Source organism: Ambystoma mexicanum, chromosome 9 (assembly GCF_040938575.1).
Source record: "Ambystoma mexicanum isolate Mex_15411 chromosome 9, UKY_AmexF1_1, whole genome shotgun sequence".
NCBI classification, from domain to species: Eukaryota; Metazoa; Chordata; class Amphibia; order Caudata; family Ambystomatidae; genus Ambystoma; species Ambystoma mexicanum.
This window is the reverse complement of record NC_090931.1, coordinates 538,391,517-538,408,060: the sequence shown is the minus strand read 5'-3', so window position 1 is coordinate 538,408,060 and position 16,544 is coordinate 538,391,517. Positions and strand designations below refer to the sequence as shown.

The following is a 16,544-nucleotide window of genomic DNA, read 5'->3' as shown; positions in this document are numbered from 1 at the left end:
TTGGCAATTGTTCTTGGGATAAGGTTAGGCAACTTAAGCTAGTTCTGCAGTGAGCTGGTGTGCCTTTATAAAATTAAGACTAGATATCATCTTGTATTGTTTTCCCCCACTTTAACCTATGTAATGGTTTAGTTCAAAGCAGTTTGTTGGTAGATGTCCCATTTGGACACTAGTGTTGTGTGCAAATATAGAGCCGTTTTAACTTGCCTTTTAGTTAGTGTGGGATGGTTTTCAAGATAATGGTTCACAAATAATGTCAGGATGCGGTTTAAGTTTTAAGCATGGGGTAAGGTGGGGTCTTGGTGCACAGCACACTCTCAAGCTTCTCCAGCATGACAGTTCCACTTGCAGCTCTCAGGACCGTCGATGGCCAAGTCTAGTTTCTCTTGAATGTCTCTTGCCTTTGAGGGCCTGATGTATTCAAATAACAAAACAAAAAGTTCTTTCAACAAAACTAAAGTTTGTTTCCTGGTTTCACTTGGGGTGAGGATTTTTCAAGCCTGGGTCCCCCTCTTCCGGGTGCTGACCCCTCTTTACTTTCAGCCTCCCTCCACGAGGGTTCACTTGTGGCTTTTCGTTCCTTCTCAATTCTTAATGTCTTTTTAAACCGTTCCAATGGACATCCCTCGACCGGGTTCATGTTTGTCAACACACTTGTTTGGGACTTTTGCCTCCTTTTCGTCGTCATCCCTCTTCCGGGTTTACTCTTGCCAACTTCACATTCACGTTCCTTTTCAATGTTTGCGGGATTCACTTCCCTTGCTTTCTCACAGTTCTCTAGGTCAAAGGCTTTTGACTGTACAGGGATTTTGCTAGATGTCCTGTATAACCACTTTGACCTATCTTGGCTGCGCTCCTTCAGCCATCTGGTATCTGTAGTTTCATTTAGACTGGGATCGACCCGGGTATCTCGAGTTAGCACCCACGTGGCGCCGGTTACCTCTGCAGCTGGCCTCCCCTCAACACTTTTACAGTTCCTTGAACTTGGTTCAACTTGCCACTTCATCTTTCATTCACCACAGCCCAGCTCTTATCGACTCGTCCCTCGACTCACCGGCTGTGATGAACCGCTTGGCTTTCCCCATAACTGGAGTCGAGGCCGGTACCACAGTAGCAGGAGTTTCCCTCGCTACAGCTTATCAGCGTCGACACCGAGTCCTGTTAACATCTGTTGCAGAAAACTTGGGGTATTGTCCTCTGTTTTACGATTCCTTCGGCAGAAGTTTTGTGGGCCTGCATGAAAAAGGAGAAGGTTGTGTCTCTTCTGGTCACCCTCTTGATAGTCGCTGCCTTTCTCCTCCTCTTGAACTCTGGGGCCTGGGTAGCTGTTTCGTTGTGCGGTCTGCCTTGCTTGTACTGTGCTGTCTTGCTCCACCTTTTATCCCTGTGGGGAAGGGAAAGGGCTGTCGTGTGTGTGTGTGTGTGTGCCTGCCTGCCTGCCTGCCTATTGTCTTGGGACATGTCAGGTAAACGGCTCTGGTGTTAGTCCATTCTCTGGCAGGTCGTGTGAAAGTGTTTGTGTTGGAAAGGGGCGGGGGGCAGTGGTTTTGAATGTCCTACGTGGTAGGATGGGGAAAAGGCGTTGAAGGAAGGGGATACCGTGTCTGTCTCCCACTCCCCGAGGACCCCTCCATCCAGGTGATTCTCCCTCACTGGTCCACCCCCAGGAACTGGATCGATTAGTGATGGCCGTGTCCTGACCACCTGGATGACACATCCCCCAGCGACTAGCTAGGGAAATGACTTCAGGTTTCTCACATGATTGACTGTGTTTAGGCCAAAAAGACAATCGTCCTGTACTCTGCTCAATGGTTGCTTTTTTAGTGGTTCAGGAATGCTTGGCTTTTTCCTCAGATGGTCTTATTTTCGGCCTCCTTTTTGTGTTCCTTGTTTCTAGTATGCCCAGTAGTAGTCTTCGGGCTCTTTGCCTTGTGGAGCAAGGGACATTTTTAAACAAGGAGTCCATCTTTGATGCTTGATTACCATCCCCAGATTTACGATTGTGTTTCTGCTCCTCCCCTTAGTTCCCACTGGATTATTCTAGTTCTCTCCTGGTTCCGCTTCGGTAGATTGGTTCCTCCACCAGCTCCCATTAAGGGGCTTCGCTTCTCAATGCCTCTGCTTAAGATGGCCTCTCGCTTTTCTGTATTCCATTTGTCCCTATGTTTGGTGCTGCCTCCAGGCCCTTCCCTGCCTTTCCTGAAGATAACCCCTTCTGGCCCTATTATACTCCTGCGGACCATTGTTGCCCTGCATTTGTTCAGAAGGCCAATCTGAGCTTTTGGCTTGATGGCCCTGGATTCTCCCCACCTTCCTCTGTCCAGTGACTGCCAGATGTACTGTGACCATAATGATGCATTACATCCCGCATAACGAAAGTCCCACCTGTCCACCCATCCTTCTCCAGCCTTAGTGTATCCCTGCTCTCCCGGAAGCATTTTTGATCCCAGATCTTCGGCTGACCCTGTTCTGATATACCGGTTCCTGACTGGGAGACTGAACAAACTAATAACTCTGTATCGTATTGTTTTACAGACTGATTTATTTCAACGTAATTTTTGCTGAAGTACTTCGAAAAACTAATCGCAATATATAAGGGGGGGGGGTAAAAGGCTCAAATGGGTGGGAAAGGATTTGGAGTAGGGGGTAAGAGTATAGGGAAAATAAAATGGGGGTTTGTATGGGGGGCAAAATAAAAAACAATGAGTTTATTCGAAGTCATTTCTGCCGAAAAATTACTTTGGGGGGGGGGTTGGAATGTGTCGACGCAGGGACATGGAACCGATAACTTGCCTTACAGAGCAATCTCCCATTTAGATGGCTCATCACAGAGGTGCCCCTAATATTAGTTCATCTGTATACATGGTCACCTGAACTATTTTGTGAGGCAGCTGTCAATTTTTCCATAGTTGTTTCCAAAACGGTCTTTCTTTTCCAAGCTTCAATTCATTTATATAACTTAAAAAATTATGAAGTGCCCACACACAACTTTTGGACATATTTTTTTCCCCAAGTTATTACCAGAGTTTTTTTCTGCCACGCAAAATCATTGTTTGACATTTAAAAAAACCTGTTTTGCCTTTTTGCATAGACCCTGCATAAAATAAAAACCTCTTGAATCTCCTTTGTTTGATTTCACTCACCTGACAGCCACCCTAAGTTTGAATTAACCAATCTTTGCAAAACTTGAATGAAGTATTACATTTTATATAAACCTTTTGGATGCTATAACTAGTTTCCTATTTCTTGTATAAAACCACTTTATCTAAGTTATTTTGCTGCTCTCTGAAAATGGATTTTGAAATGCAGAAATCTTGACTTGATGCATTTAGTTGATTATTGAAGGCCATGTTCCCATTATTTGTTTGCTTTGTTTACAAGTTAGCACTCCAATGTTCTTACATTTTTAATATTTCTTCACCTGCAGGTTTGTTTTGGAACAGTATAATGCACTCTCCTGGCTAACCTGTGATCCTGCTACCCAGGACAGACGATCGTGTCTACCAGTTCATTTTGTGGTGCTGAATCAGTTGTACAACTTTGTCATGAACATGCTGTGACCTGCAGCTCATCTGTACAACAAAAGGACAAGGAAAGGGATTTTTAGTGCAGGACATATCGTTGCCGTGCAAATTATTTGTGATGGGGTATACATTCTTTTTACCTGAGCAAATATCGTTGACCTTGGGATCTGTGGCCCACGTTGTTTTCATGAAATACATGGACTACCGGAAACATTATTCAAGATGGAAGATTGAGAAGACAAATTATAATCGACCATCTTTAACAGCAACACGTGTTTTCTGTATTCACTTTTTGTGAAAGTAATGAGCTGTGGTACCCGGTCACACAAAAGCATTGGGGAAAAGGAAAAGACTATGTACAGGCGTTTCAACACATGGCTTAACAACACCTCGTCGTTGTATTGGGCTAGAATACCTATTATCAATATTCACACAAAAAATGCCTGCATCTCTTATTTATTGTAAGTTTTTAAATGTATAAAATTGTCTTATATTTCTTAACCTTTTATAAAAATAAATTCCTAGAAGGTTTATACTGCCTTCTTGCTTTAAAGCAATTGGTCTAAAATATATGTAACCGTCTTAATTAAAAGTTGCAGTAGGTTGCTTTTAGAGTATTATTTTTTTGTAAGGGGTGGGAAGGGACGGTAAATTTGTATTGTCTTGATGTACAGTTTAATGGGGATAGAGGGGTTATTTGTCCATACCATTGTGTGTGGGGGATTTACAGCTAAGCTGTAGTTGCAGAGTACATGTACAGTAATGAAGTTCACTGTGTTTATACATTGAAATGGTACCGAATCTTACAGCATTTTATATCACACCTTTACAAAACAAGCAACATAAAGGCAATATGTAGATGATATTGTAGGTGGTTTAAAATCATAGTGAAAATACCATAAACTCCTCAATTTAAATTTGTAATATGGTTTAGGGCTGACACTACTTGTGACCTTCTCTGTATCCACTGACATATGGCGTGGTGTTGCCTAAATAATCACCAGTACCCAAAGTTGTAGATAAGAGATCTTTAATTTAAGACCTTAATATAAGACCTAGTTGGAGATGATTTTCTTTAAAACTGAAAGGAGCAAACACTTTAAAACATTGCCAGAAAACAATCTCCTGAAGGGTTGGCATTTAGTTCAGCTCTTGGCCTTTTACAAAGGCAAAACCTGTCAATCTGGAATTTCAAACATTGGTGTGTTTTTAATTAAAGAGTTGTGTAAATAGATTCTCTAAGTGAATCGTGGTATTCATATTTTATTTCATTTGTGAAGGAAATGTTTTCCTTAACTTATTAAATATTGGATTAGTCCACTGTAGTCACGGAGCGATCCTCTGACTCTCCCTTATGTGTGTAGTAACCGATAATGCTCCGAAAAGATAAGCTTGTATTCACAAAACGTAATTCAGTATTGTTCACTGAAATTCGGGTTTTGTAAATACAAAATATTGACCTGAAAAGTATCACTTTCATATGAAAAATGCTTAGCTTCGAATTGTATATATAAGATATTAGTAAACTTTTTGTATAAAGAATATGTACAATTGGTGACGTTTTCAGTCATTTCTTCAAAATGATATTGGTGCAATCTGAAAGTCGGCATATTTTGATATTAAAGTTCAAAGAACCAGAAGATCCCTTAAGGCACAATTTTCTTTTTTTTTTAAATTAATTTTCGATTAAGTTGGCATATTTTGTACTACAATCGTTTTCTGGTGCCGCTTTCATTCGAAAGACAGGTGGGAAAGCTAATATAAATTGGTGCTTCTTTAATAGGAATGCTTTCAGAAGTATGTAGACTTTTTCTTTCAGTTTAGCATAGGCATCAGGTCATCTTCAAATGTGTCATTTTCTGCACAACTGGAACATCTTATTCTATGTTGCGATTAGTTATTTGAAAATTAGAAACATGATTTTTAGGACTATCGGGGACTGATCGGTTTTGCTAGAGTAGAAGTGCAGGCGCCCTGCCCCTTCAGCATCAGACTTGGAGTTGAAATTAGTGTATAGTGATCCTATCATGACATCCTCTTTCTAACTTATTTTGAATATCCAACACTGATTACATCCTTCATAAACTAAGAAAATGCCTTTAGGTTTTGAATAATAAATGCATTGCTATACAAGGAGGAATGCCTATTGCAGAAGTGTTTAACTCCTTTGTATTGTGTCTGGAATTTTCCATTCAGTTTATCAAAATTGACTTGCAATTGTGTTGTGCTACAAAGATGGGCAGGAAAAAATATGAAAATGAATTGTGCAAGTGCATATTCAGAAATTGACAAAAGTTATAATGGGGTTGTTAAGTTTACCTTGCTTATAACCCGCCCCCCAACACACACACACACACATCTCTGCAACTGTTAAAGTGGGAAGCCTCATTTTTTTCCCTTTCTGGGTTTTAGCCAAGTGTTACTGGAATTTAGTGCTGCTAAAGCACATCACTTTGTGTGCTTCTACATTTGTATCCATTTGGATTTTGAAGACTATTTCAAAACCTGAGTCGAGTAGAAGATTTGCTCATATTAAGCAAATATTCCCTTGTATTAGCCAAAAGATAGTGATAGATTGCGATTGAGTGAAAATATTTAGTGACTGCTTGTGGAGTTTTATTTGGAACACTAGCCATTATGTGAGGTTTTTGTTTGCCTGATCAATATTACAACTGATAGCAGCCATGTACCACTAAGAACAATTTTAGTGTTAACACAGTATCCATGGTTTTCAGTGTAGCACTGTACCTGCTCAAAGAAACGTTTATTGTTGCAGTGAATTGGACTCTAAGCAATATTCAACTATTTACTTTGTGATCGCACGTAATAAACCTCAAAGCTTGCCTTAGATCACAAACAAGCATAATTATCAAGTTGAAGAATGCTTTGAGAAATGACATCTTTCACTATTCGATACTTGGAGGTTTATGCCTATATTTTAATGTTCTAATTATATTTCATCCAGAGAAATGAGATGCATTGGGGAGGCATATGCACTTGCAGTATTAAACAAAAGTAAAATACATGCAACCAAAGACTTTAAATTGGCTTAAAAAAACAGCAGCAAGATGGCAATTCACACAAAGCTTAATTTAACTGTAAAGTAATTTGACCTTAATTGATTGATAAGGTATCTATGAATGTAACGTTCCTGTTAATATTGCAGTACAGGACAACTTGTGCGTAATCTTGGTTTTCCCTATGGTATTCAGATGGATTTTAAAGACTAAAATTGTGGTCTCTTAATTATTCAAACTATATATATATATATATATATATATATATCTCCAAACGAAAGTTCAGCCCGGAACAGGGCAAAATCAATGGATTGCACTCCACAAAGCAGCTGAATCAGAGGTACTGTTCAGAAATAGTCCTACTTCAATAACAAGTAACATAAATGTATTACATTCACCTTGTATAGCATTTACTAAATGCATTACCACAAGTCTGTTCATTATCTCTAGTTAAGCACTAGCATTCTTATTTTAAAGGTTATGAAATTAACAGCGAATATTCTTAAGAAGCATCTTATATTACACATTAATATGGCATAGCATACCAAGTCTGTTCATATAATGTATATAATGTTGAAAAGAGTCACTTTATTGCCTGGTATGGGTTTTCCTTGAGTGGATGAAGTATGCTGTTCACATATTACCTGGGGGAAATGCATATAGTGAGGCATATGCTTAGATTTTCCAATCTGTCTTTCTTCCTGAGAGGTTTAATACCCCAAGCTTTTGCTGTACAGAATGCCTTAAATTAGATGGTTTTCTTTCAGGTCTTGTAACTTAATTTACAGTGGTGGGGAGAATAACTGAATTGGATTCAGAATGCATTTTCTTACATTTTTCAGAGCTATTTGTAATAAAAAGATTTGGGGGGTTTATAATGGCAGTTTGGGTTTAAATTAAAAAATGTGAACATCTGAAACCTGTTCAAAACAGCAAGGTAATTTATCTAGGGGAGTTTTACTTTTTAATCAAAAGTGACATTCTTTTGTCCAAGTTGTCTTTTCTTAGTATTTTATTTTTAACCATAACAGAAATTAAAGCAAATAAGGAACAAACACTATTGCTGCCGAATGCCATAAACAAGAGTTGTACAAATTGTGATTGAGGAAATGAAAAGGTTTATACTTTTTAAAAAAAAAATTCAAATGGAATAAATTATTCATGAAGCCTTCATTGTGGTGTGTTATTCTATTAGAAATGTGTCCTACCTATGATATTGGCTTCTGATTTGCACTGATCTACTGAACCATGTTGGAGGTAAAAGGAGTTTTCTGAGGGCTTGTATACCTAAAGGCACCATACCCTAAATAAACAAGTCTGTAGAGGTACTGTTTGTTTATGAAGCGCTCCACACCCAGAGGTATCTGGGCGCATGTTGGAGGATCGTTTGAGGGACGTGTGTACCGATTGCTCTTAATCCGCCATCTCGCTGAAAAATTACACCACTGATTTGGTCATCAAAATAAAGTATGATCAGTAGTATGCCAAAACCCTGGTCGAGCAGATTGAAACCGGGTGCCCAGTTGATAGAATCGCCATGCCAATAAAGTACAAGTTAGTGTAGCACCTTTTCTATTGGCTGTGCTAACAATACTTTGTAAATTCTTCTACACTATTTCCAGAGACCCTTTAGAAGGTGCATTTTGAGCACAACTTCTGAGAATAAACCCATCCACCAAGCCGGAAGCATTCCCTCCCAATTCGTTCACACTCGACCACAGAGTTATATGGTAGAATTCAAGACATCAAGGGTACCTTCTCTAGTATGCACCCATTGCTTCATGCTGATTTTCACTGTACTGGGCAGACATAAAAAAAACATTTGCCTTTTATCGAAGACACGGTCTGCCTATCTCTTCCCACACTATCATTTGGGGAGTGCAAGTTTAATTTCATAAACATTGCGGATATTAAAATATAATCCTACTTTGACTCCCCTTCTGTACCATCCACCCAGTACTTAGAATGAAGTGAATATCAAAAGTCCCCTTTCTCTGTTAAATATCGGGAGTCGATATTAAGATACAAGAAACAGGAGCTGAAGGTAGCTCCTTGGTGTCGAGGAATTTCTTTTGACCAGGAGTTATTAGGATAGTGTACGCGTAAACAATTAGTTGGAAAAAAAAAAGATATGTGCAAATCAAAAGAAACTGCTTGGAAAAACTGTTTTATAGATATAGGATGCAACTTGTTCACTCTGGAGTGCCTGAAATTATAAGTTACTCACCGTAGTGACTAACATGCTCCTATTCCATAGTCCCCTTTCCTCCATACTGCATGGGCATCCCTCACTAGGGACGGGAGACGGAACCTTTTTCACCAGAAAACATTTTCTTCCCCTTTAAATTGAGAGGCGGGCAGGGGCGCAGCCCTGGGAGCATGCACTCCCCTGACTACGCCCACCGGCGCCACTCCTCAGTCCCCTTTAACATGTCAACAATGTTACCATTGCCTAATGACACCAGTTTTATTAGGGGGGGTGGGACTTATGGAGGAAAGGGGACTATGGAATAGGAGCATGTTGGTCACTACGGTGAGTAACTTCTGATGTCCTTCCCCTTTCCTCCATACTAAATTCAATGTAGGGCACCTGGCAGAGCCCTGAAAAACCCAGGAGGGAAATATTAGATAAACTAGACCGTATTCTCAGGGTGAGAGGTCAGACACAATTCCAAAATAATGCAGGAAAAACAGTTAATCATACTGCAATCCTTTTTTTACAAAATGCATTTTAATAGCATTCGAATAGTGTTGTTGGGGATAGAGCACCCAGGAAGTATTATGACACAACAATACAAATAAGTATGGTCCAGTGAAAACAACTGGATCTCAATGTGATACAACAAAAAGTGTACTGCTATTTTTCATAAGTCATGCAGCTACAGTAATAGAACAACATATTGTCATCGCTTTTACCTGTCTCCATGCACATATGCGGTTGGAGATCCTCAGAAGCCATTACCGCCACACTGCTTGTCGGTTCACGGTAAGCTTCTTTCCATCAGTGCACTTTCATGTGCACCTTTTTGACACTAATAAGTCACTAATAAGTTACTCAAGTTACGAATAACCCCTGGAGATCCCACACCTCCCTAACCATCTGTTATTATTAAATTCTACAGATGCGACACGGACAGTGTTTATCCTTCACCTCCATCCTGAAGAAGGCCATCCCAGCCACCAATGTCGAGTCCTCGTTCCCCGTGGCCGAAACACTACAGTGTCGATCTGACACAACTCCACCTCACAATTACCTGTTCACACCCGTTGTGTTTTTCTATGACCATACCCATGGACCAACAGAGGTCCTGGGTTGCACTCACTTTTGTTTTGTGAACCAATGTTGAATGTGTATTCAAAAGACTTTGCACCACTAAAAGGCTAACACCCTCCACATCCTTGAGGGTGGTACCGAGCGGTACTCCTAGAAAGCTAAATGTAGAACTGTCCGTTTTTCTGTTATCATGCAAATAAGTGATATATTGTATGTATTATCACTAAAATTCGGAGATTAAATTAATACATCCTGAATTTCCAACGTGTGGCTCTCCCATCCTGATTCTTTTTTTGAATGAACACTACTGAGAGGACCAGGGGTCGTGAACCTCGTGCGCCAGCATTGGGAGGGAAGGGCAAACCTGCCCCCACCGGAGACACGTGGACCCGGGTGGGCTTGTCATGCTATTTTTCTGGTTGTGGGGTAGGGAGGGGGGGGTGACTGAAAGAAGCCCTTGTGCGCAGCCTCGTGTTAGAACCTGTGTTGGTTCAGAGACCTGTCCGGTTGTCTGGACCTTCGTTCCTGGAAGCCCCGGAAACCACCGAAGGACTGGGCCTTGTCTGACCGCTGGTGCGTCTGGCTGTATGCTTTCGGAGTGGCCTTGGTGAGGATGGATAAGGATTTAGCAGTCTGAACTTTTTTTCTTCTTATCCAGTTCCTCGTCCGTAGTGGAATGGAACAGGCCGCCACCCTGAAACGGAAGGTCCAGTATGCGCTCCTGGACGTCTGGGTTGAACTTGGTTGCCTGTAGCCAGGCCATCCCCATGTCCGTAGCGATGCAAATGGCACGGCCTGAGGTGTCCATGTGCACCACTGTGGACTCCATAATGTCTTTTGTGCTACAATTTTTCCCTCCACCAGCCCGCCTTGAAGTGTGCCTGGCTCTGTCGGCCATTTCGCGCCAAAGCCTCTTGTTGACAGCGGCAAGCATATGGTCTGCATTAGACTGACCAAGATTAAGGGAAGTGTTGCAATACATTTTCTTCCAGGATGCTTCCCGGATCTTCTCCTTCTTACCCGGGAGTGCAGAGGCTGATGTAGCTGAAGAAGATTGTGGCTTGGGAGTAGAGCAAAGCTGTGGGGATCACTGAAGAGCGGGGCTGAGAGTGTGCTGACAGCAAGAGGGGGGTCCTCCTCCATCTGCCTAAACTTACCTGTTGGTAGGCTGCGCCAAGTGGGGTTTAAGCCATCCATTTTTGGCAAGTCAACCATGTCTTTTTGCATCGGAATCCCTGTTCTAGCTTAGGGGCATAGAGTGAGGACCTCTGCTAGGACCCTCCCATCCGGTTGTTAGGGATCTGGCTGCGCATGCTCCAAGTATTCGGCCAAGCCGGCGAGCCGCTCATGGAAGGCCTTGGGCAACAATGGTGTCGGGTCATCCTCCTCATCCGTGTCCACCAAGGTGTCCTGCTCGTCTGGTGTAGCTGGAAGAGTGCCGGGCGCCTGTGGCTGCAGCGTACTGACGGCGACCGGCGGCTGTTGAGGTGGCTGTGTGGCTGCCAAGACAGTTGGAGGTGTGTGAGCTGGTGTGGTGGGAATGGGCAAGGGCTGCTGGGACTGCACCGTGGGTGGAGCCGCAGGCACCACGGGCAGGGTGGCTGGGGGTGCCAGCGGCAGGTCTGGAGGGAGCATGTCTCTGATCACATCCTTGAGAATGATACCCATCTGTGGAGACCTCATGAGGTGTCAAACATTTTTAAAAAACATGTCTTCACAGGCTGGTGGGGCGCTTGGAGGTGCGGGCATGGGCTGGCACCTAGACACACTGAAACCATCGAGGAATGACTGTGGGCGCTAGCGCCGGGACTGGAGGCAGCATGTCCCTGATCACATCTCGGAGGATGGCTCCCATCTGAGGGGACCTCATAAGCGTGAGGAACTTTAAAAAAAAAAAACCTGTCCTCACAGGCAGGTGGGGCGCTAGGTGGCAGGGGAGTAGGAGTAGGGCCTTGAGGTTGCTGAGGCCTGGACATACTGTGCCTTACTGTCTGGTGTGCATCTGCCATGTGACGATGAAGGGTATGCCGCCGTAGGCCATGTGCCTGGTGAAGACCATTCCCACCTGGAAACTCGCTCCCCTACCTGTTCACCAAAGGGGATAGTGTTGGGCGAGCTGCCATTTTATCTGGGCCGGCTGCCATCTTCTCGGGATGCATGTAACATGCTTGTGTCATGGTGCTTGCTTCGCTGGGCCTGGCCTCTTCCAAGACCCTTGGCGGTGGAGTTTGAGGCCTACGCTTCATAACATGGGGACGGAGCCTGGTAGGCGGATTGCCCTCGGTTTTGTCGCTGGTAGTGCTGCGTACAGGGGCCCCCTCGGACATCTGTCCAGTACTAGGGCGTAGCCCCGCTTGCGTAGACCCAGTAATAGAACCTTGCAGTCCCTCAGTGACGTTGCCGGTAGGATCTAGTGACCCCTCGGCCTGGTAGATGTGGCAGCCTTGGTACCCGCCCTGGTACAAGAACTTGGCAGGTCCCTCCTGCTCATGCGCTTCCCGGGAAAGGAGTCTCCTTTGCGGGTGCGGATGGAAAAGGTGCCCCTACCTTCGGCCTGGACTTTTGCTTGATAAATTCCTTTGAGTCCTCCGGAGAAGACATTCCAAAGAACTCCCTCCACCAAGCTAGTCTGTTATTTAGAGTGCGTGGTGTAAGCGTGTCGCATGCGGAGCAGCCTTTCCAGCCATGGTCGGGGGCAAGGCAGCGGAGGCAGAGATCGTGCCCCTCGCAGGCTGGACACCTGCTGATGTCGAAATGCGCTTGGGAGGAACGTGGCGCCAGAGGACAAAGGTATCTGATTAAAGACAAGAAAGAAGACAAAAAATACTTCTCTGGGGAAGAGGATGTGGAATTACTAGGCCGGAGGCCTAAGCCAGGAACGCTGGTGAAAGCGGTCTGTTCCCGTCGACGCGGAAAAGAGAACTAAGGAGTGGTACTAGTCGGCGTAGTCAGGGGACAACATGATCCCAGGGCCGTGCCTCTAAGTTTAAAGGGGAAGATTTTTTTCTGGTGAAAAAGGTTCCATCTCCCATCCCTAGCGAGGGACGCCCATGCAGTATGAAGGAAAGGGGACGAGATGTAAGAGTAAAATGGTGGAACTTGCTTTTATTTGCAATCTGTGATACGCACCCAAAAATGCATCACCATACTCTCCCTCTTTCTGTTGTGATGTTACACTGTATTGCACTTTTTTTATCGGCTATCTTTTTTTTTATGGTCCCATGCCATGTTGCTTCAGATGTCTTCCCCTTTTATTTACTCTTTTTTGCCAGCCTCCCTTTCTCTCTCTGATGCTACCTCAACTGATCATTCTGTTTGCCGCTACACCCATCATAATTATATAACCATTTCTGTTGATACATATATTGCTTTTGCTATCCCATCAACTGACACATGTTTCTTTCTGCTGATGCCCCTTTCTCTGCTGCCACCATATCTCTCCTGGTGCAGTCTTTTGTTCAAGTGAACAAATAGGGTACGTTTTTAAAAGTAACTCTTGCTTGCTTGTTTGGATTAGACTGGAAAATGGGTTAATGGTGCAGGAGTTGAATATACTAGATGCCAAGATATTTGCTACAGCTGCTACATGACTTAATCTGAAGTCTTTTGAAGGGATTAGTCCACCAACGAAAAAAACTTTTTATTTGAAGGACTTCAGGGGAATCAATGATTGTTATACCTGCTATGATTCTAATCTGAGACGCATGGTTTATGCAGACCACTGCATCGGGTGCATTAACCCCCTAAGAAATGGCCCTAGCTAACAAAAAGTGTTAATTTGTATTTAATTTTATATAGCGCTTTTAACTAAAGCGCTTGACAGAGAAAAATATGCATTACATAACATGAGCAAGCAATGTGAGACCATTTTAGAATCATGTAGCAAAGAACAATATGCAGAACGATTTACAAAAAGTCAGTAATACAAACTTGCGCAGTGTGGGACGGTGTTCAGAATCGGCCGTTAACAGTCAGGCAGGTGCATTTTTAAAGAAGAGCGGAAGGAGGAGTAGGAAGTAATAGAGAGGAGAGAGAGAGGTAGAAGGTTCCAGTGAAGAGGAGAAAGAAGTTGGAAGGATTGGGAACGGGATTGTGCACAAGGGGCACGCAGTACAGTAAGTACGAAGTGATCAGCGGAGAGAACGAGAGGGAGAATAGAAGGAGAGGAGGGATGCAAGATGAGAGGGGGCAAGTCTGTAGAGAGATTTGAAGACAAGACAGAGGAAGTTGTACTTGAGTTGAGAGTGAAAGGAGAGCCACCCCAGTGAGGTAAGGGATGAAGAGATAGAGTCCTGATGGGAAATAAGATGGAGAGAGTGGATGGAAGAATGGTAGATTGATTTAAGAGGGGCTGACCAAAGAAGAGAATGGAGCAATAGAAAAGGCGAGAGAAGATTAAGGAAGATTTTTGTGGCATGGAAAGTAAGGAAGGGACAAATTTTGCGTATGATGATTAGATGGAAGCGACAGGCCCGGGAAGTAAGAGATGTGGTGAGCACAGGAGAGATTAGTGTCAATGTGGAGACCAAGATTGCAGGCAGAGGAGGAGATAGGAGGGAGGAAAGAGAATGGAAGGAGGGGGAGGACATTAGCGAGAAAAAATAGAACTTCAGTTTTCCCAGCGTTCAGGGTAAGAAAGTGGGAGGTCATCCAGGATTTGGTGGCAGTGAGGCAGGATGAGTTTAGCCATCAAACGACACCAAAAGGTAAATGAACTTGTTTTTGAAAAGACAACTCCGCAAATGTATTATGTGGTTTCTCTGATGGGCCAGATATAGCATGCTTGTATGGGAGAAGTTTTTTCATAGCTGACATGTTGCATAGGTATTGCCCTAAGATTAACATGATGGGCCCAGTTGTTGTTTATATTGACATGTGCATGTATTAGACTAAATGCATATACTCATACGTCCTGCCCCCTTTGCTCCATACTTTTGGGCATCCCCACATGGGGATGGTACCAGAAGCTTTTGGCTGCGAAACCTTGAGCTTCCCCTTTAAATTTAGCATAGCGCATGGGAACACCGCACAGGGTATCGGACCTGGCAGCTAGGCGCGGAGACCTTTTAACTTTCCGCTTGCTCCCCGTTGTTTTGTTTTTCAATCTTCTCCACCTCCCTCCTGTGCCTCGCCTCCCCCAGCGCATGTTGACTGCAAGAGGATTCACGAGATGTGCGTCCTACAACCACTCGTTCCCAGCCTTGCATTCATATGCGCTTTGTCTTGAGTGCCTGGGGCGCGGCTTGCAGCGCTCTCGGTCACCAGGCATTGAAGAATAGTCTGTCGTGTTGGAGGGAGATCTTCCACCTCCAGCGCATCTTAAAGACTTTGACTCCAGGACCTCTCGTCAAAACAAGGTAGGCCCTTTTTGTTTAGTACGGCTCATTTTCACAGTGACTACTTCCCAGGGGTCCCCATGGGCAAGGGTTCCTTGGATTCAGGTTCTGGTAGGCTTGAGGCCTCTAAGGCTGGTGGCCCCCAAGCCAAGGGGTCCTACCGGGCTGTCCTCGAAAGGGCTAACCAGTTCGTCCTCTTCAACCCCAAGGGGTAAAGGATTGCTGGGTTCTACAGCCAAGAGTCAGTCCTTGGCACGATCTAGCATGACGACCAGCGCTGAGGGTGCACAGCCTACCGGATCTCGCTCTGAGGTCGCGAGTCTGGGTGATTTGGCTTCGGGCCAGCCGGCCAAGATCTCGGCGCTTAGCAGAGTCATCTGAGGTCGAGACTTCTGTTTTGGGTTCAGAACCCAAGGCGAGGTCTCCCAACTCTGAACCTGTACATGGACCGGGGCCTTTGCACTCTCTCGCCCAGGGCGTGGCACAAGGCCCCAAATGGCAGGCACATGGACGAGCCTGCCTGTACTCTTGCCTATTAAATGGGCCTTGCAAGATGGTTCCAATCCCTTTCGATCTGGTATCGGTGGCTGACTGTATGGTAAGGGTGACTGGTCTCCTCAGGGGCACATCAACCCATTGCAGCCTTACGGCACATCATACAACCTCCACTCAAACTGCTGATGGCCATCCTGATAAAACCAGAGCAGAAGTTCTTTGCTCAGTGCTCAGTCTCAGGGCAGGACCGAATTCAAACCGGGCGCTTTCACTGGCTTGAAGGGGTTTCGGGACCGCAGTATGCAGAGCAGGGGAGTTGCTAGGTCTGGAAAAGACCCGGGGCTATGCTGATGTCGGAATTGTTGGGACTGGGGGCTAGCTAGTCTTTTGGCTGTAGCTCCTGAGATTCTATCAGGGGCTACAACCAAAAGATCAGGGGCTACAGCCCCCTTAGCCCCCCCCCTAGCAACGCCCCTGATGCAGAGGCTTGTCAAGTCACCCAGCAACAACAGTAGGAAGCCGTAGAGGACTTCACATGGGTTTTTCTGCTCCCCCCTCATCTACCCTCGCCTCTGACGCCAAGAAGCAGTGACATCACGGTCTGGGAACACAGCTCCCAGTAGGGAGCTGGCTGGCTCTCTTCCAAGACAGCTGGAAGCATTATTTCATGAGTCCTTGGTTCCTTTCTATAGTCTCCATGGGCTTCAGTTTTTCTTTTCCTCTACCATCCTCTGTGTCAGATAGGGTCCCCGGCTCTTTTATGTGAGCTCCTTCCTCTTCTGGAGATACAGGCGGTGGAACCCGTTCCTCAGTCATACAGGGTCTCCGGTTTCTACTCCAGGATTTTCGCAGTACCCAAGAACAACCAGGTTAGTCTAAGAGTAGTCCTGGATCTGTT

At 44.4% G+C, this 16,544-nt stretch overlaps 1 protein-coding gene across 1 annotated transcript in view; it reads left to right on the top strand.

Moving 5' to 3' along the window:
• Positions 1–7,714, top strand: part of MED13 (mediator complex subunit 13) — a 1,760,496-nt gene extending 1,752,782 nt beyond the window's left edge. The window contains exon 30 of the mRNA XM_069615091.1: positions 3,428–7,714. Within this exon, the coding sequence (XP_069471192.1) occupies positions 3,428–3,560 (133 nt within the window). The 3' untranslated portion in view covers positions 3,561–7,714. The remainder of the gene's footprint in view (positions 1–3,427) is intronic.
• Positions 7,715–16,544: the final 8,830 nt, after the last annotated feature.